Source organism: Taeniopygia guttata, chromosome 18 (genome assembly GCF_048771995.1).
Source record: "Taeniopygia guttata chromosome 18, bTaeGut7.mat, whole genome shotgun sequence".
NCBI lineage: Eukaryota > Metazoa > Chordata > Aves > Passeriformes > Estrildidae > Taeniopygia > Taeniopygia guttata.
Window position 1 is genome coordinate 10,999,078 of NC_133043.1, and position 19,589 is coordinate 11,018,666.

Here is a 19,589-nt window from a genome sequence, read left to right on the forward strand (position 1 = left end):
ACTTCACCCAATCTGCTTAAAGTGCCAGCAGATTCCTGTAGTGCTTGGTCTGTACTGCAGAGGCCTTGGATTCTGCTGTAGGGCGAACAGTTGGGCAATGCCAGAGCCTCACAATTGAAACATCTGTTTCAGATCTTCCAAGTGTGTTTTCTGCAGGGAGAAGTTTGTTTGTAAGAACTTTTTTGTTAATTTACTGGCTTGTCTGTTTGAATGCCTCGCCAAGGTGGGAGCTGAGCAAACCTGTGTAAAACACCTGCACTCTGCAGGTGCACTGCACAGGGCAGTCTGGGCTCTGGGCAGGTGAGCCCTGTGCACCCTCTGCAGCCTCCTTGCCCTGTTTTATTAGATTTGATGTGGTCTAAACTGCTCTGCCAGCTGCTTTCCTATGGTGCCTGACTACTGATCTGTTTACCTATGTGCCCTTTCTCTGAAGTCACAGGGTCCTGCCTCTCCCTAGCCATTTAACATCACTTTAGGTACTTTTCTGGTAGTTAGACAGCCTTGTCTTGTGGTCCATTTCTCCTCTGAAAGACAGAATTTGTCCTGATGGAAGGAAGGGTAGGAACCTGGCCTCCATTAGTCACGTCATTAGCTTTAGTGACTTTCTGGTAAGTGGTGAGCTGAGGTTTCTTTCTGACCATGCAGTGGAGAGTGGCTGGAATTCCTGGGGTGTGGGAGAGGGTGTGTCTGGATTACTGGAAAACACTCTGTGGAATAGGGTGGCAGCCTCTATTTTTTACATGTTCCTCTCACTATCCCATGCTTTTCAGAGCTGTCTGTATGGTTCCTGCCTTCAGAGCAGAAATCCCCATGTGGTCTTCACATGGAAGTGGTGGCTGAGGACCATCAAAGTGTGCTCTTTATAGCAAAATGGTTTGTGTTGATCCAAACTTGTCACACAGATACCTTATTCGTAGATTCTCATGCTCTTGTCTCTCAAGGCACTCTGTCAGCTGCACATCAGGTACATTTAGCACTTCAGGGGTTTAGCACAAAGGTGGGTTACAGCTTCAAAGAGAGTGAAGGTGGAAGGTTTCATATGAGGTGAGGTGCTATCAAAGTCGGCCTTCGAGATGTTTTGACCTCTTGTTTCAGGTCAAGTCCTCACAACCCTTCTGCAGCATCTGACCTCTCCACTTATTCCACCGCCTCCCTGATCAGTAATGAAGAACAGTTTGAAGACTATGGGGAAGGAGATGATGTGGATTTTACTCCCAGTAGCCCATGTCCTGATGATGAGACCAGAACCAACGCCTACTCTGACCTTGGCTCATCTGTGTCTTCCAGGTTGCTCCTTATTCATTAACACACATTTTTTCATTTTTATTCTTCTCTGACCATAGCAGAGTTTACACTGGTTAGATAGACTCACCTTAAAAGCAAAATATTATCAGTTCATTTCCAGCCTTCTAATTGACAGACTGCATTTACTAATAAGAGCTATAGCAAATATGTTGTTTCTGGTTACCTCTGTTTGGTTCTGTTGAAATAACTGGGCTATTTTGCTTGTAGAGATTTATTTCTATTGCAGACAATAATTCCACAATTCAGAGCTAGTATTGGAAGGGATTTGCTGCAAAGAAAACCAACTTAGCATTATGTACCCACCCTAATATAGTGAAGACTTATAAGAGAGCTGTTTCTGTTTAGTGTTCTGATACTACAAATCCTTAGCACTAATCTGTGAGTGGAACTGCTGCAATGTGTTCAGGGGGTTATTTGAGACAAGCATCCTATTGCCTTGGAATGTCTTGGGAAACATAAGCGAGTAGCTGTTGTCTGTTAGGAGCTACAAATCCACACAGATTGCCTCCTGCACGTATCCTCAGTCTCTGCAGCTCTTATGTCTTGTGGCCAAGGCAGGTCCAGTCGTTCCCCCAAGCAAGGGAATGGGTGAGCAGGGCTGGGAAGAGCTGAGCATGAAGATTCTCTAGGATTAGTCTGCTTGGATCAATAGCACACAGAGGTCTTGTCTTCATCACTAACACAGGACAAGCTCACTGCATCCTTCTGTTCTGCATGCGACCCCCACGTGCTCCCTTCTGTTTCCAGCATTTCTGCAATCCAACCTGGCCACGTCTCTCATGCATGCAGAGCCAGACCCCTCTCCGCTGCCCCTTCATGATGATGGCTCATGTCTTTCATCCCCTCTTTTCTCAGGTTTATGCAGCACTTTCCATTCTCATTCTTGGGGCTCAGTGCACATCATACTATGATGCTCTCTTTTATTTGAGTTTATTTTCTCTTTATCATGCCAAGAGGTACTGTTATCTCCTCTATAGACCTGTGTCCACTTCTCCCTTCCTCCTCATTCCAGGGTTCCTGTCATCCTACCATCTGAGGGGGTTCATGTGATTTCCTACCAGACCACTCTGTTCTTCATCTTCCTGCCTTTCTCTTGGAGAGAAGACTCTTCAGGTTGCATGCCAGGCTCTAGTGGGAAGATGGGCAAGATGAGAGCAAGAAAGACATTGCTGAGTTTGAATACACTCATGTAGCTGCCTTTGCTATGTGCATCACAGTGGACCACATGTACCTTTTGTTGTTCTTCTGGTTATCTAAGCTGATTCTTTCCACTGCCATCCAGAAACATCCATGTGCTCTGGAAGGCCTCAGTTCAGACTGGTGGATTTGCCCTAAGAGTAGTGCTGGCCATCATCAGCTCTGACGTAGATGAGCTGTGGTTAGAGATGGTTCATCAAGCCCCTCATCTGTGATTCTGACACACAGACACACAGTCACAAGGAAGACCTGTTGTGGGCTGGTTACTACAGCCAGTAATATCTCTCCTTTCCTGCAAACAGTGCTGGCCAAACCCCCCGAAAAATGAGACATGTTTATAACAGCGAGTTACTGGATGTTTACTGCTCACAGTGCTGCAAAAAGATAAATCTCCTCAACGATTTGGAAGCCAGGCTGAAAAACTTGAAAGCAAACAGGTAAGCTGCCTATTGCACTGCTTTTGGCAATGCCCCCCTGACATGGGACTGGCTAATAGCAGGAGGAGAGGGAGAGCACACCCTCTCCCTTCAGTATCCCATTCCATCTTACACATGTGCTGTTCTTACAAAAAAGTGAGGAATTTAAACTTGGATATGTAGCCCAAACCAAAATGCTGCTCTTCATCAGCTGTTGAGTATTTTTCTGATTTAAGCTGCAGACTTCATTACTAAACTCAAATATTTTAACCAATGAGCTCTTTGATTTCAGAGTAAGAGTGATATTTCAAGGAATTTTTCCCAGGAAGTGGGATCTGCTGTGCTGCTTAGTACAGATCTACAGTTAGCTACTGCTTTCTCCAGGTGGGAAGGAGGGATCTCCAGATCCTTGGCTAATTCACATAACCTTACATACACCTCTCCTAAAGCTACTGGTCAGCAGAGGTACTTGGCTTCTCTGGGATTTTTTTTGTGATGTCAAGGGAACTTGGAAAAATGATGAATCCTATGGCAGAAGCTATTTTTGGAGTTCATTGCAATTTCAGCCTGTTCCTTATGTTTCTCTCTCTGCCACTCTCACTCGGAAGCTGTGCTGAGCACTTAAAAAGTGCTTCTAACAATCACCTACAGTTTTTGAAGGGAATTATTTGGTGGGATTTTAGCTCCCCCTAGAAACTGGATGTGAGTCCTGCCTGTCAGTGTAATCCTTGGGATGCAGTACGCTGCACTGCTGCTTCTTGTGATGCACAGCAGTGGAGAGCTTGGCATGACCAATGTTCCTGCCCTAGGAATGAGTCTGCCAACATCCAGACCACCACCAGCCAGGGCTTTGGGAATTTTCTTGGGGAGGCTGGATATACCTGACCAAGAGCTGTGTCTTAGCACACAGAAATGTGACATCCTCTTACCGAGAGATGCAGCAGGATATTTTGATCTGGTTCCAGTGCTGTCTGCAGCAAGGGGTCTTCATTTAGATAGCACCAGTCTCTGGCTGCACAAGGGAACTGTAAAATTGGAAAGACCTCAGTTCCTGTGCTGAACTGGGAAGCATTATGGGGAAGATAAACTAACTGTTCATAAAATCATCTAAAACTGGAAATCCAGAATAAATGTCCATCACTAACTTGGTGTCCCTTTGTGGTATTTCTAATGTTAGTTTTGCTCTGATTTACACTGACAAATCTCTGCTACATGTAACAGTATTTGCAAATTGACTTATTAATGATCACAGTAATTTGTGGCTTCACTCATCTTTACGTTCTTAGTAATTGCAGCTTTTGATTCAGTTGTTAAAGAATATTGTTCACAGAATCATCTTTGAGTAGGCTAAAAAAGGTTCATTGTATTTCATTATGCAATCGAAATTGAATCAAATACGTGTTTAATTCCTATATCATTCCTTCTGTATCCATGTAGCCCTAACAGGAAAATATCAAGCACAGCTTTTGGAAGGTAAGAGTCTTCAAGTTTTCCATGAATATTTGTGGAATCAGCCATAACAATTCCATAAGTGGGAGACAAAAAGTAGGAATAATTTTAGAAAAACAAAAATGTACCAAAATAAATTTTTAAGGGAAGGGGCCTGTGTTCGGCTATGAATGTTGCCCCTGCTACTCTTGGAGCAGGCCCCTGAACTGGAAAGAGGTCTGTTAAAAATATAGTTTTTGCTTCCTTGTCTTCCAGATGTATTCTTTGTACTGCTATTCCATCAGTCCAGATACTGTTTATTTAACCCTCATAATGTGGGCCTTACTGCTGTTGCCAAAATGTGAAGGAAAGCAAGAGCACCTCTTTAAAAAGGACATACAGAATTGTCATCTTGTTTTGACTGAGTGACCCTGCCCTGGGCTGGGGAGGGCTGTAAGGTTCAAGGACGTTTTAGATAATCTCCAGTGTTACATATTCTGACACTATTCTGCAGTTGGAACGGCTTGAGATTTCTTTTTTCTATTTTTTTTAAAGTTCTCACTGTATGAAATTTTCTAGCTTAACTGTACCAACCAATGTGCAGTGGTGACCTTATTTTAAGTTTGTAATAAGGCAAATACAATGTAGTGCATAGTTTGAATAAGACTTAATATTTTTTAAACTATGTTAATGCTTGTGGCAGATCATATCAAAAGCAACAAAGAACTCACTCCATAGAACTAATGTCATTGACTGTGCTCAGTAGGACTTCATTTAGCTACCAGTCTCTTGTGAGACTTGGGCTTAAACAGTTGTAATTGTCAATGAAATGATTGCACAGATTTTACCATCAGATGTTCAAAGTCTGAAGCCAGACTCTTTGTCCTTCCTCCTCATCAAGCAAAATAATGATCCTTCTGATCTTTCAGACAACTCTTCCACAACAGTAACTTCAGCAGCAGCAATGGCAGCACAGAAGACTTGTTCAGAGACAGTATAGACTCCTGTGATAATGATATCACTGAAAAGGTGAGAATCTCTGTGCTCTGTGAGTAATGTACCCAACCAAATCCTGCTGGAGCCCAGCATCAGGGGATCAAGATCTTGCTCAGAATTACCCATAATCTGAAGTAGTTTATTCAAAATGTCCTTGATGTTCCATTACTATTATAACTTTGCTTGGCAGTAAGGCAAGAACTGAGCAAGCACAGATCTAGGCATTGTGTTAGGACTTCCTTATGGTGTATTTGCAGTGATCACCTTCAAGGAACATGCAGGGTCTGGGGAGCTCTGAATTCTGGAGTTTAATTTAGCTGCTGGCTTTGCAGAGAAATGTGCTCTGTTTTAAAATGGTAGAATAGCTAAATGCCAGTTAGGAACAGTGAATGGGGGGTTTGAAGAGAGATTAAAACTCAGTCTTTTTTGCTTGTTCTTCCAGGTAACATACCTAGAGAAGAAGGTGACAGAACTGGAGAATGATAGCCTGACAAATGGTGACCTGAAGAGCAAACTGAAACAAGAGAACACACAGCTGGTTCACAGGTAACAAAGCACTGAGCTAAGTCTCTTCATCAGCACATCTGTGGGGAAGGAATATTTCTACCTCTAGAGTATGACCAAGTCTACTTCCTTTATGCTGACAGATGAAGTAAGGCTTCATCTGAGAAGTCCAGGTGGAATAGGTCTGCCTCGCTGAATTTTCAGCAAGAAGAGGCCTCCAGACAAGTGTTTTTGACAGAGATGTTACTGACTTGTAAGAGAAAACTCTTCTGCTGTAAGAGAGGTTACCTCTGCTGGTTGGGGTTTTTTTCCTTGCATGTAGCAAGAGCAGAAGGCTGGGTCTTAGTCCCAGCTTCATGAAACTGAAAGAATACTAGATTACTAGTAAACAGAATTAAGTAGTATCAATTAAATATGAGAGATACTGGGAGAGGTTAAATGCCAAAAGAGATGGTGAACTAGAATGAAACAAAGGAGTAGGCAGGAAAGAGAGAGGCAATGAGGCAATGAATTTGCTTCTGAAGCTGTTACTGAAATGAGATCTGATTTCACTAGAGTTCATGAGCTAGAGGAATTATTGAAGGACCAAGAAACATCGGCAGAACAGACTCTGGAAGAAGAGATAAAGAGACATAGAGAAGCTTACAGCAAGTATGAAAAAGAGAAAGGCACCGAAATTGAACTACTAAATACAAGGTAACAAACATCTTGATGCCACCCTGAACAGGGCAAAAGGTCCTCTTTTCTTCATTTTTACTCTGCTTGTAAATGTAGGCTGTTCACCAGCAGACAGTGCACAGATGGTGGCAGGTTGACAGCTCTGTAGAGCAGCTCTGCAGTCACATGTCTAATGCCCAAAAGCTTGGAGGATGCTTTACATTAATGCTTTAATCCACGTGGTCCATGTAGAACAGCTTAACTGGATATTTGGCACAGATTCAAGGAGGGAATTGTGACCAGTTCTAGCAAACACTTGTGCCTGCATTTGTTTTTTCCAGCTTACATTTTTTCAGCTACCTGTTGTTAGGAGCATGAGAATCTGAGGTTCTGTAGCACTTTGGGCCCTAAAAATGAACAAGCATGTTAGAGAGTGGTATGATTAGATTTTCCCTATTTGGTCTTTCTATCAAGTGCAAGTGAGATGGCTTTTTAGAGCATGCTATTTTGCATGTCTGTGTTCTTGAAGAGGTATTTGCTGTAAGATTTTTGTTATTAACACAGGGTTCAGCAACTGGAAGAAGAAAATGGTGATCTGAAAAGCACTGTCACACGGCTGAAATCCCAAACAGAGAGATTGGATGAGGTAACAAAACTCCTGAGTCCTTGAGCAATTTAACAGCAGTTTATGTAAGGGCAAACTCTTACAGTGCTTGGCCCAGCTTCTTAAATTTTCCTTCCCTAAACAAGATAATTAATGGAATTGGAACATTGGTCACCCCTTTAGGGGCAGGAACATCCTGAGGCTCAAGGCAGTTTATGGCCAGCAGTGTCTGTAGGTTCCTGGTGTGAAGCTGAGCTGTGCCCTGCTCTTGCCAGCCTGTTCTGAAGTTCTGTTCGTTCCAGGAGAGGCAGCGCATGTCAGACAGGCTGGAGGACACGAGTCTGCGACTGAAGGATGAGATGGATTTGTACAAGAGGATGATGGACAAGCTGCGGCAGAACAGGCTGGAATTCAACAAGGAGAGGGAAGCCACACAGGAGGTAAGTGTGAAGAGGATGTAAGGCCAGGCAGTCTCATCACCTGCATGGAAACCCCAGGGAGAAGGAATGGGCAGACAGGATGAGCACTGAGAACAACACATCCAGTGAAGCTATTGCTGGATTGTGTTTCTGTGGGAAGGGTACCCACAGAGCAATGAAAGCTGCAAAAATACTTAATAAGTGCCAATCCGTAACCCAAAGAGTTTACAGCTCTTTGAGAACTGTGTGCCCTCATGTTCCACTCTGTTCGCAAGGGAAATTATGCTTCTCGTGCATGAATCTTAGCAATCACAACCATTGCCAGCTCTGGGGTGGTTTAGGGGACCTGTGCTTGCAAAGGAGGAAGAAGAAGAGGCTGTGTTGTAGGACTGTGGCCTCAGCCAAGCTCAGGGAGTGCTTTTGCCTGAGTACAGAGGGGGCTATTTGCAGAGACAGGGCCTGTTTGCTGCCCACAGCTCATCGAAGACCTGCGGAAGGAACTGGAGCACCTGCAGCTGTACAAGCTGGAATGTGAACGTCCTGGACGTGGGAGAAGCTCTTCCTCCAGCCTGAGTGAATTCAATGCCAAAACCAGAGAGGTGGAAATGGAGCATGAAATAAAACGGTTGAAGCAGGTGAGCAGGGAAGGGCCTCTCATTCCACGTCAAATGTACAGGAATACCTTGAAAAATGCAAGCCCAAGCACTCTGCCTTCAGATTTTGTCCCCTCCTTTCTCACACAAGCACAAGAGCCTTGTTGCATCTGTGCAGGACTTCTTTGCACTGGTGATACAAATTATGCCCCAGGAAAACTGAGGTGGAGAGGCCTTGTCACTGGAGGCAAGAGTTGCTGTCAGCTGCAGCCTTGCTGTATGTCATCCAAGCGACCTGCCATGTTAAAATACATATTTTTTTTAATGAAACCTTGTAGGAGGAACTTAAAAAACAATGTGTTTTCGTCCTTAAATAGGAGAATCAGAAACTTCGTGACCAAAATGATGATCTTAATGGACAGATTCTAAGCCTCAGTCTTTATGAAGCTAAAAACCTCTTTGCAACGCAAACAAAAGCCCAGTCGCTGGCTGCTGAAATCGACTCTGCATCGAGAGATGAGGTAATGTGCTTTTCTAATCAGGTACTACATGCAAGAATATGCAAGTTTCAATGTAATTAACTGTCAAGGTTGAACCATCTGAAGTTGACAAATGAACAACAGAAAATTCTGCTTTGCTAGGATGTCAGGAGTGTTAGGAGGTTGCCTTAAATGTAACACTGTTTTGCTATCCTTATAACTCTCCCATTTTTCTCAAAAAAATTGGAATTATTACAATCTCAGTGAACTGTTTTGCAGTTCTGACATCCTGTATCTTGCAGAGTAATGTGAGAGTATGACATTAATTTCATATAAAAATGATCATTGATAGTTACTTCAATTTTTACATAGTGTTCTAGATTTAGTTCTATCTTACTTCAGTAACAAGCTCTCACTTACATATTTGAGCTACATATTCCCTGTACCAGAGCTGAATTCTTGGAGAAAGTAACTTGTGTGCAATAGTAATTTGGTAATGCTTCGAAAGATACTCTGGGAAACCCATTTGTATGTGGGCTGAGTCCAGCTGGTGTAGCTTCCTCTGTGCTCCAGGACAGATTGTGGGATCAGGCCAATGGGTACATGAGAGCTCCCAGGCAACAAGACAGGTTAGTGGTGAAGGAGATCAAAGGAATTGTTTGTCCCTGATGCTCTATCTCTTCCAGACAGAACTTCCCATTTCTTCATCAAGAAAAGCTGTGAGACACAAAAGTCCTTTTCACCCAGTCTGTACTGGACTGACCTGTCAGCCTTAGCTCCTGGGCAGGCCCTTGAAGTGAAGGCCCTTGAATTATATACTTGAGAACTTAATTTCTTGCTGAACCAGAGCACTGTGAAGAAAGGCTGTTTACTTGTTGATCTCTAATTAGGTAAAGGCAAACTGGCTTTTGCTATTGTCAAGAAAAATCTGACTTTGTCTCTCTCGATCTCATGGCTCTGGCTCATGTGAGGCATATCCAGCACATCCTCTTTAAAGGAGGAAAGCTGTGGCCCAGCCTGAGCAAAACCTCACAGACCTGCACAAACTGTTCCCATTGTGCCATTTTCCCTGTATGATCAGAGCAAAGGTAACAATCTGCAGATTCAGGGTGGGGCTTCTGTGCAGTCTTAGGAAAATGGACAGGCAAATAACATCTTCAGGAGGATCTGGGGCTCTGACATGCCTTGGCAGCTTTGTCAGTTTGTCACTAAACGTTCAGAGATGAAAAGTAAAGTAGTCTTCATCTTTAGAGAGGTTGAGGGGCCTTTTACAAGCCCAAAAATCTGGTGAAACACATGTATTTAATACAGAACATTGACTAGCAATTGGGCTGTTCTCATGGAGTATGTAGTGGTTGTTTTGGGGTTTCTTTTGAGAGAGAGTATGCACGTGATCCAGAGGAAGCACATATTTTTTCCTGGTGCAAAACAGTGGAATGCTTGTTCTGTTCAACCGTCTTTCATGCAAACACCTTTAGATTTCAGTAGTTATGAAAAAAAATTATTATCATGAAGCGCTTGCTCTGAGATGAAGCAGTTGATCCATGGTATGGATGCAGGATGGACTGGCATTGTTAGATGGGGAACTTGTTTCAGATGACCTGCTAGAAGGTCCCTGAAGATGACTGTTCACCTCCTTCTTTGATGGCAAAGATCTGTAACTTACAGAATTGTTTCTAATTCTGTATTATAAATACAGGAGGAGCTGCAGTTAGAAAACCTGTCACAAAAGGAATTGGAGGTCCTGAGCAGGCATTGGTCTCTCACCTGTCTCAATTTCAGGCTGTTACATAAAATACTGAGAATATTTCAGGAGTAACTTGGAAATGTTGTGTTTTAGCTCATGGAAGCCCTCAAAGAACAGGAAGAGATAAATTACAGATTGCGACAGTATATGGACAAGATAATTTTGGCAATCCTGGACCACAATCCATCTATCTTGGAAATAAAGAATTGAAGAGAATATGAGAAGGAAAAACAGCAACTGCCTGATATTTCTGCACATGCCACTGGATTTAAGCAGCACTCTGATACTGTAAATGAATCTATAAATTATATAATACACACTAGGTGTGAGTGTGGGTGCGCGGGTGTGTTTATATGATGTTTGGTACACTGTTACTTGTCATTGAATTGGCTTGGTTAGACTTTTTCCATGCACTTTCAATACCTGTGATGAGATGGATATACTGTATATTAATGTAACAATATAACTGGATCATGCTGTTTTAGATACTGGACAAAATGACTCTACCTCTAGTTGTAAAGGTAAAAATAGACAATGGAAACATATGGATGTGGCTCCATATTTAGGAGCAAGAATTTTTTCTTCGTTCTTCCAGGAATTTGGGTACCACAAACTAATTGACATACCCAGGTTCAGTTCCTGACTGGTGCTGACTCTGTAATTTCCTATTTGATTTAGTTTTAGTACTTAAGCCACACATCAGATTAAAAAAAAAAAGAGAATCCACGACAAAAATCCCACAAAATTTGGGAAAAGACACAAAGTACATGGGAAGAAAAGGAAGATACTGCAGAATTTTTGCTATTTATGAAAAATCACCATCCATTTGTTTGCCACTGTCTGCACAAAGTGTTTTTCATGTAAGATCACTTTGGAACCTGCTTTCGGATGCTCTGAGCCTGCTCTCTAGTGTGTGTGCATGTGTGTTTTTTATGGCAGGGTCCCTGTAGCATTGAGGCAAAGAGCTTTTCAAATATGTTCCCCTATTTTCAGGGGTATATTGTGGGCCATTAAGATGAATTCTGGGATTCTACCCCTTCCCCTCACCCTGATTTTAAAGATTTCACTGAAGGAACACATTCCACTTCTTACCAAAAAAAAGAAACATAACAACAACAACAAAATATTTGCATGAAATATCTCACCTCAGGGGAGGAGGAGGAGGACCAGCCCTCTCCATGACATGCTGAGTTGCTTTCCCACCCCAGACAGCTGCACTCCTTTGAAATGGCATTTTCTGGGCAGGCTGTGCAGAGGAGTGGCTGGTTCCTGGCACAGCAGTGGAGGACAGTCTGCTACGGAGTGGCTTCTACCTATAGGACAGGAAAAAGAAAAACAGCTTCATCTTGCAGGAGTTGCCAGTCCAGACTGAGCACACACGTGCATATCTAAAGCTCTGCTAGGTAGCACATCCCGATTTAGATGAGCAGTTGTGCAGGTGCTTAACTTTTAAGTGTGTGCTGCATCTACTCATGGACGTCAGTGGGACAGAACAAAAAGCTTTAAAGTTGAGCGTATGCTTAAATGCTGCCTTAAATAGGGATGACTTCAACATGTGCCTGTGTTTTCCAGAGCTGGATCTATACTGTGGGGCTAGGACGTTTTTAATTAATAATGTAGCTTATATAAGGAGCTTATGGAATTGTTTGGGTAGTTGAATGCTAAAAACAAATTTTATTCCATGCACTTTTTTTTAAAGTAAGAGTTTCACACTTTTGATTCACACCAACTGGCACAGAAAAATCAGCTGGAGTATCTGGCTTTCCCCAATACATAGAGATGTTTCTTCTATTGAAAACACTCCCCATAAGAATGTTACAGTAGCAATGACTGTGCTTTTCTGTGTATTTCTTGCTGTTGGCAGTGTCTTGCCCCTAGTATTCTCTTGATGTATCTTGGTGTGTATATGTGATGCATTTTTCCTGAATTTGAATACATAAAACTGTATTCAGTTAGGGATGTAAATATATTTTTTTTTCTGCAATCTCTGTGCTCTTGCCTTCAGTGATGTGTTACTGGAGTGATGGGAAGTAGGGGACATACTGAAATCAGGCTTTCTTGCAGGCAAGAAAATAATAATAGATGGTTTCTATGTATCTGCATAGGCAGGTGTAAAGTAAGTGGAAAGAGAGAGGAACCAGAGGAATGACTGAGGGACACAACACCCAGTGCACAAAGATCTGCAGTGCTCTGGGAGAAATGGGACAGTCTGGTTCAAACAGTCCTGTCACAGGGCTGGGTTCCTGCGGCTCTGGGGTAATCTGGAGGAAAGGATTTAAAGACCGCTCTTCTGCCACCTGGGAACGGTGTCAGATGTAACACAGCTTCTGTTTGTTTAGAAGTAGGTGGAATGCCATGGAAACCCCACACATCCACCTTTCCCACCTGCTGCTTCTTCTGGATGTGCCGCCCAGAAGGTGGGAGAGAAACAATTCAGCCAGCTCGGTGCTTCCTGCCTGCAGGATTCCTCACTTGCACTTTAGTGATGGCATTTCCCTCTGCCAGGTGCTGTCTGTGGGTAGTGCCAGAGACTTCACTCTTTGTAGCCATAGAGAACTCTTCCACACTGTCAGGGGACTGTTGCAAACCTGCTGTGACCAGCAGGGCCGGGTGACCCAGCAGCCCTGCTTCTGGGGCTGACTGTGTTGCATTGCTGTGCTGCTCTCATGCAGTGGATTTCAAGAAGAGTGAAGCTGTTGCAGCTTAGGCTGGTGACTGAATGTTTTCCCCTAGTTATTTTTAAGTAAACTGGACTTGGCTTCAAAATTTCAATGATCTAAAGCCCATTCCCATTAGGGTGGAACATCAGCAAATGCTGAGGACTGTTTCACTGAAAGCAAAGCCCATGGACTAGAACAGAAGACATTACTATACCGATAGCCAAGTTTTTGTGCAGATAATTATATGTAGGAGGTGAACAGTCACTAGTAGTGACAAGTAGTCACTGAATCTGGCTGATATCCCAAAAGGGATATTCTAGCAAAGGATACCCAGCAGTGGAAATTTCTTAAAACTTGCAGGACTTCTTGTTCAGCTCTGTACCCAGCTGTGTAGCGGTGTTGTATTGTGTAAAGGAGGTATCCTTCTGCTCCTGTGGGGCCCTTGGTGTGGTACTGCCATCTGTTACTGTGGAAATCATATCCAGATACTTACTATGTTTGAAAAATAATGTGAGTTGGAGGTGGGAGAGACATTTCACTGGCAGATATATTTTCCTCTAAGGTATCCACCTCTAAAAATACTAATTAGCAATTGCATTCTTTGGCTGAGTAACTACAGATATTAGACCAACTCGTCTTGCAACTCAAGCCCTGGAGAACCCTTTTATCCCAGAGAAGAAGTCATTGTGGTTTATGACACGCAGGTAATTTGGTAATAAAGGATCACTTGATGGCTCACTGGGGCAGGGAGAAGAGTAATCTGATACCATTGTTGCAGAGACTGCATATTTTGATCAAGTGTCAGACAGACACTGGCAGAACAGACAGGAGATGTTGCAAATAGGGAGACACTAATTTTGCTGTCTGTTCTCTGATAAATTTCTTACTTCTTTGCTGTGGACATCCTGTGTTCCCAGGCTGGCCAGGAAAGTACAGCCTGCCTTGTTGATGGAACAAGGGTCTCCCTTCTCTGGGTAAATCACTTCAGACACAGAAATGTGGTATCATCTCCTTCTAGCAATACACAGATGCAGTAAGTAAACATTCCTGTGTCAAACCCATGGTTCTGTTTAATCCTTGGGGGTGCAAACACAATCCCAGGTACCATATTGTGATCTGTTCCTTTGTTCATTTGACCTTTGATTCTGAAAAGCTAAATTATATTCTAGTTAAACCTGTTGCAAACTACGGCCGGTATTTGTGGACAGTAAAAAAAAGGGAAAAGACTGGCTTTTGACTAGAAGCTGTCCTTGGTCAGGCTAATCCCACACAAAGTACTGCAGAAAAATTACCTCTTTCAAAACTTGCACTTAAAAGAGTACCTGAAACTAGTAGTGTCTCAAGATTTTTCTGGTATTGGCTGCTTCCTTCCAGACTTCAGTCTTCAGCTGCTGCCTAGTTCTGAATGATGCTTTTTCAAAACTGCTTTGACATCAAAAGATTTTTCATCTTTTTGAATAGCTTCTATTTAAGACAAGCTGTTAAAGAATTTTTCTTGAAGTGCAACACTAATGAACTATTTTAAAGGAATTTTAAATATGCAAATATGTAGGAAGTTTCAAAGAAACCCAGCATCCAATGAACTTTTGTTGCCAACTTTCCTTTCACGGTCTTTGGGAAAAATTCAGATATTTCTTAGCCAGCTCTGTAGGGAGTTGAACACAGCATTATTAATTCTCAAAGATGTGTATCAACAAATATTTTGCTGTCTGAGTGCAGCAATGCTCCATTTACTTTGGTAGAACTGCATTGCTCTCCAGAGAGGATCTCGACCAACAGTATTTAGGCTCCCTAATCTGGTTTGTAAATGAGGGTTTGGAAGCTGATAGATAAACACACATTGTGGGCTGCTACATGAGGCATTGCTTAGTGGTCTGTGCATCATAATGCCTGTGACATGTGATGAGTCTAAGAACTAGAATTTACAAATAAAGAATGCTTTTCTTACATTCTTTAATGCCAGTGAATATGCAGTGGTTTTCTCTTAAAACAAATACTGTATGGTGTGGTCTGAGGGATTATTTTCCAAGGAAGGGAGGAAGTAGCAGCTGATCAAACACTTGCCAAATCAGTGGCTTGGCTTATACTGATCTAAGTGAAAACTTGACTCAGACTTTAACTGGGCAGCTCCTGGTGTAAGCAGCAATGCTTGTATTCTTGTCAAGTCATTTGTTACTCAAGATACCTTGTCAAGAAATCACGACTGGTTGGTTTTAAAGGACATAGTTCCACAGTTCTGACATTTTGTTCCTTTGCATCTCAGTATTTTTGAATTCAAAGATCCTAGGAGCAGTTTGCTGTTAAATCATGCATGGGTTTGTAGTTAATGAAACTCTGATGTAGCTTTAGAGTTTCATGAAGATTGCAGTCAGTGCTGGGTCTGAATCCTGTCATTCTGCATAATGCACTGGGAGTCGCTCCGATGTGCAAGAGAGTTGTTTCTTTCTGAGACTCTTCGTCAGTGCTCTGTTGACATTTACACTCTTGGTCTTGTCCCCAGCCACTGTCAGGTGTCTGTGTGCCTTGGGGCAGCACTTCGAGCAGATGGGAGGGACAAATTCAATATTCTTGGCTTCAGTGTGATTTCAGCTACCAAGGCAAGAATTTTAGTCCTGTCTCTATACCAGGCCAGTCCTGTCCTTGCCTTTTTTGTGGTTGTGAAAACTGGCTGTGTCCCATGTACATGACAAAATGTTGCTGGTTCTCATGGTATAGAAGCAGGTGAGGTGAGTAAAGCTGGAGGTGATCCAGGTGAGGGATCCCTGGGATGTGCCTCAGCTCTGTCCAGGTGTCCTACTGCATGCTCTGCTGACACACTCTGGAGGCTCAGTGTGGCCAGCACATCGCAGAGGTGCAGCAGCAGCCCGTGAGGATCGCAGCCAAAACCTGCGGGCAGAGCCACGCTACCCCAGTCTGCCGCAGCGTGGAGCCAGCTGACAGGGCTCCTGCTGTCCTCTGCACCCTGCTGGCTTCAGCTGGGGCTTTTGTTCCACTGCAAAAGTAGTACCTGCTCAAACATACTGTCAGAGAGATTAGTTTTTACTTAGACTTTAAACCTAATGAAAACATTAACAAACATGGGCTTCTGCAGTGTAATTTGGACACCTAGCCCTGGAGTGAGGTGCTGTGAGTGGAGCGGCTGGGACACCTGAGCTGTCAGCTTTGCTGTCACTGTTCGGGGCACAGTGATACCCTGGAAACCCCTCAGAGCTGCTGTGCCCCAGTGAGAGGTGGCAGGTGACTGTCCTGGGGGACATGTGTGCAGGGGTAAGGGGGCTGCAGACACTCCCAGCATCCTCCCAGTGATGAACTGACACTCCCCAGCATCAGCTCTGATTTATTTACTACCTTATCCATAGCTACATTATTCTGGCTTTGGAGAAAGGACATCAGAAGAAGAACCAAGAATTTTGTATCCTGTGAATATTTCAGTACACTACAGGGCAGTAAATGTTGCACTGATATATATTTAAATGCTGAGACATTTACAATTACTGTAAAATCAGTTGTGAGAGCCATTTGTTTTTCTCTGTTGCACAGACTAGTCACTTTTTTTGCATGGTTACATATTTTAGTACTTGTGCCTTTTACTTCTCTGTTGTGAGGATACATTTTATTTTCACATTTTATCATCTGGTTTTGGACACTTTTTATATACACTTCTTTAATCATCTGGTTTCTTGCAATGTACATGTGTATATATAAAATAGATCAGATTTGTATTCATGTGCCTCTGAGATGTAAAAAATATTCATTTTGTACAGGTTTTTTTAGAAGCACTAGGTCACGGTCTAAATTACATAGCAAATGAAATTTAACATAATTAGCAGTTCTTTGTCTTCTTTTAGGAATGTTGTGTCAGATGGTTGGTCTCTTGTAAGGCAATGTCACACACACTGCGGATTTATTGTTTTAGTATTGTTTTGAGACCAATTCTATCCACTTGTTGGCTTAAGTTAATTCAAAATAATAAAACACTTAATTAAATGTTACAGTCCTGACTTGGTGATTATAGTTTTTATTTCCATTAAAGCAAATTTGCTTCCTTTTATACTTGAAATGGGCACCAGACCAAAACCTCATTTGAACACATTGCCCATTTCAGGTTAGCTTCTATTCTGGGATTATTTTTGTGGGATCAGGCAAGTGATATACTATGACCATTGAAATGGAAAAAGAAATAGCATTACCAATTCATAGACTCTCCCATGTTAGAGTGCCTAAAATGCTTTAGTTACTCCTTGTCTTCCCTGCCTGGCTTTTGTGGCAGCGTTTTCTAAGGACAGACCCTGGATCTGCATTCCATCTTGCAGATGTGAGAGATTGGGTGTCTTGCCCTTCACATTTTGACAGATGCTGAATAAACCTCTTCCCTTGGGGTTAGTAGCACAGCACTCTGCCATAACATTTGTGAAGCTGTGTAGCAGTTACAGATGTCCACAAAGCATTTGTGGACATCTGTAACTGGCAATGAGGGCCCTGGTCCTAGAAGTGTCCTTCCCTCCCTCCAGCCTCTTCTCGAGCTGGTGGTTTAATTTCTGGAGTGTTGACCCTGCTCATCTGACGAGATCCTCAAATTGTTCCCTCTCTCACACCTTGTTGTATATCAATACCCCACTCACCAGCCCTCGGACACAGTGAGTAATAAACTGTGGTAAGTCTCAAGGAAAAAAATCATCAATATCCCTAAATCTTTCAAAAAACGAAATTTTTATCTATAAAAGAATATGGTCCACTCTCATAGAGCAGAAATTTTTGGACTGAATTTGACACCCATTTCACAGAATATAAAGCTGCCTTAGAAACAAGGAGGTGGTATTTTTTATGTCAAAGGCTGCTTGGTATGAAAATGAGCAAAGTTCACTTGTTCCATTATTACTGAAAAAAAGCAGCCAGCAAAAGTGGCATATGACTATTTTTAATCTCATTCTGTAATTTATAACATCAGTGAAGTGATGTCAGTACTGTTGCAATGTGCCATTACACTATTTTCTCTGTATTTTCTTGAAATACTTTTTGGGAACAATAAAGCTGTCCTTGCTGATGTGGGTCCTTCAGGTAACTGTAATGTACAATCAGATATGTAAATAAATTATTTGCTTTCCCTGCATGACTAAAGCATTGTCTGTGGTGGGTGACTGATTCAGTGTCGCTCCTTACCTTCCTCCCTGGTCCACCTCTATTTCTGTCCTTCATTTAAAGAAGGATTGCCCAGTTCTGTTCTCACCTGCCCAAACACCAACTTTATTAACTTTGCCTAAGTTACGCAGATGGCACCAGGGAAGATGTTTGCTCAGTACATGCCTTCCCTGACATCCACAGTTGTGTTAAATTTCCAAGCCCAAGCTTCACGGGACCAACCCATGTCTCCACCAACAGAGCTGCCCTTCTCAATTGATGGGAACTCAAGCTGGGAGCTGTTTGCAGCTTTTTGGCTCCAGCTTTTTTATGTGACTTAAATACAATTATGTACTGGCCCGTGTAGCTGATGAGCACATGCTGTGGCTCCTTCCTGGAGGAGCAGTGAGCTGTTTGTGGGGAGGGCACAGCCTGGAGCTGTGTCCTGGGGCAGTCTGACCTGGCAGGGCCAGCAGTGATCACCCAGGGCCTGTGCTGAGGGGAGTTTCACGCTTAAACCGAAGGCAGCAGTTCCCCGTGGAGTCCTGAGGGAAAACTGCTGTGGGCAGCCCCTGGAGAGGCCGAGGCTCCCGGCTGTAGCTGGAGGGGCCATCCTGGGAGCAGCACTGCAGGCTTTGTCCATGAGGGACCAGGACAGAGCTGGGACACCGCTGGCCGTGGCTGGGAGGCTGGGAGCCAGGACCTGTCACAGGTGCCATGTGTGCAGAGCAGAGGAGCGCCCAGCCTGCTGTGGGCTCAGGCCGGGGCTCACACGGCTCTGTGAGGTGCGATGGTGGAGGACACACCCAGGGCCTGCTCCAACGACACTCTGAGGTAATTTTTTCTTTTAATCTCCAGTTTGAACCACCAGACCTGTTGGCCTCTTCTCTGGGCTTTATTTTAACTGCTGGAGACAAACAAGTAACAAGTGAGTGGCAGCTTGGGTTCCAGGCTGCTTTTTGCAAGGTCTGTGTAGAGTGAGGGGAGCGCGCCATGGGCAGCTCCGTAGGCAGCCAGTCCTGACTTGGTGTCTGTGGGCACATTGCCCAACAGAGGGGTCCAGCGCTCTGGGAAAATGCTGCTGGCAGAGGAGCAGGCACTGTCAGCCCAGAGAAACGCTGGATGCTCCTTACTTGGGAAAAATTGAGCCTTTTTGATATGTATTGGGGATGCTCCAGGGTGAGGCGTCCCCTCAAGCAGCCCAGTGCGGTTCTGTGCCCTGCCCTACCTGCCCAGCAGCATCCCGGATGAAACCATCATGGTTGCCCTGGGAATGTCAGCAAAGACCACCCTGACATAGCCACGGTGGGTCAGGGATGTGTTTCCACAGGGGGTTATGTGGGTTTGAAGTTTGATTCCTGAGAAGCTGCTGCTCCCACCCCCAGCCTGCACCTCCACCGTCACTTCATGTCCTTGGGCTAACAAAATGTGACCATTTTTCACCTGTTTGAAAGATAATGAAGGGT

The 19,589-nt window shown here is 43.5% G+C and overlaps 1 protein-coding gene across 8 annotated transcripts in view; it reads left to right on the top strand.

Annotated features, from left to right (window-relative positions):
• Positions 1-18,123, top strand: part of RAB11FIP4 (RAB11 family interacting protein 4) — a 98,231-nt gene extending 80,108 nt beyond the window's left edge. For 3 of the 8 annotated variants that reach the window (XM_030287588.4, XM_030287589.4, XM_030287591.4), the window contains 11 exons: positions 1,096-1,287; positions 2,805-2,939; positions 4,356-4,391; positions 5,276-5,375; positions 5,785-5,888; positions 6,402-6,542; positions 7,068-7,149; positions 7,410-7,547; positions 8,003-8,161; positions 8,497-8,640; positions 10,439-18,123. In XM_030287588.4, the coding sequence (XP_030143448.1) occupies positions 1,096-1,287; positions 2,805-2,939; positions 4,356-4,391; positions 5,276-5,375; positions 5,785-5,888; positions 6,402-6,542; positions 7,068-7,149; positions 7,410-7,547; positions 8,003-8,161; positions 8,497-8,640; positions 10,439-10,555 (1,348 nt within the window). In that variant the 3' untranslated portion in view covers positions 10,556-18,123. The remainder of the gene's footprint in view (positions 1-1,095; positions 1,288-2,804; positions 2,940-4,355; positions 4,392-5,275; positions 5,376-5,784; positions 5,889-6,401; positions 6,543-7,067; positions 7,150-7,409; positions 7,548-8,002; positions 8,162-8,496; positions 8,641-10,438) is intronic. The other 5 variants (XM_030287593.4, XM_030287595.4, XM_030287592.4 and 2 more) reach the window with 3 other exon arrangements.
• The last annotated feature ends 1,466 nt before the right edge of the window (positions 18,124-19,589 follow it).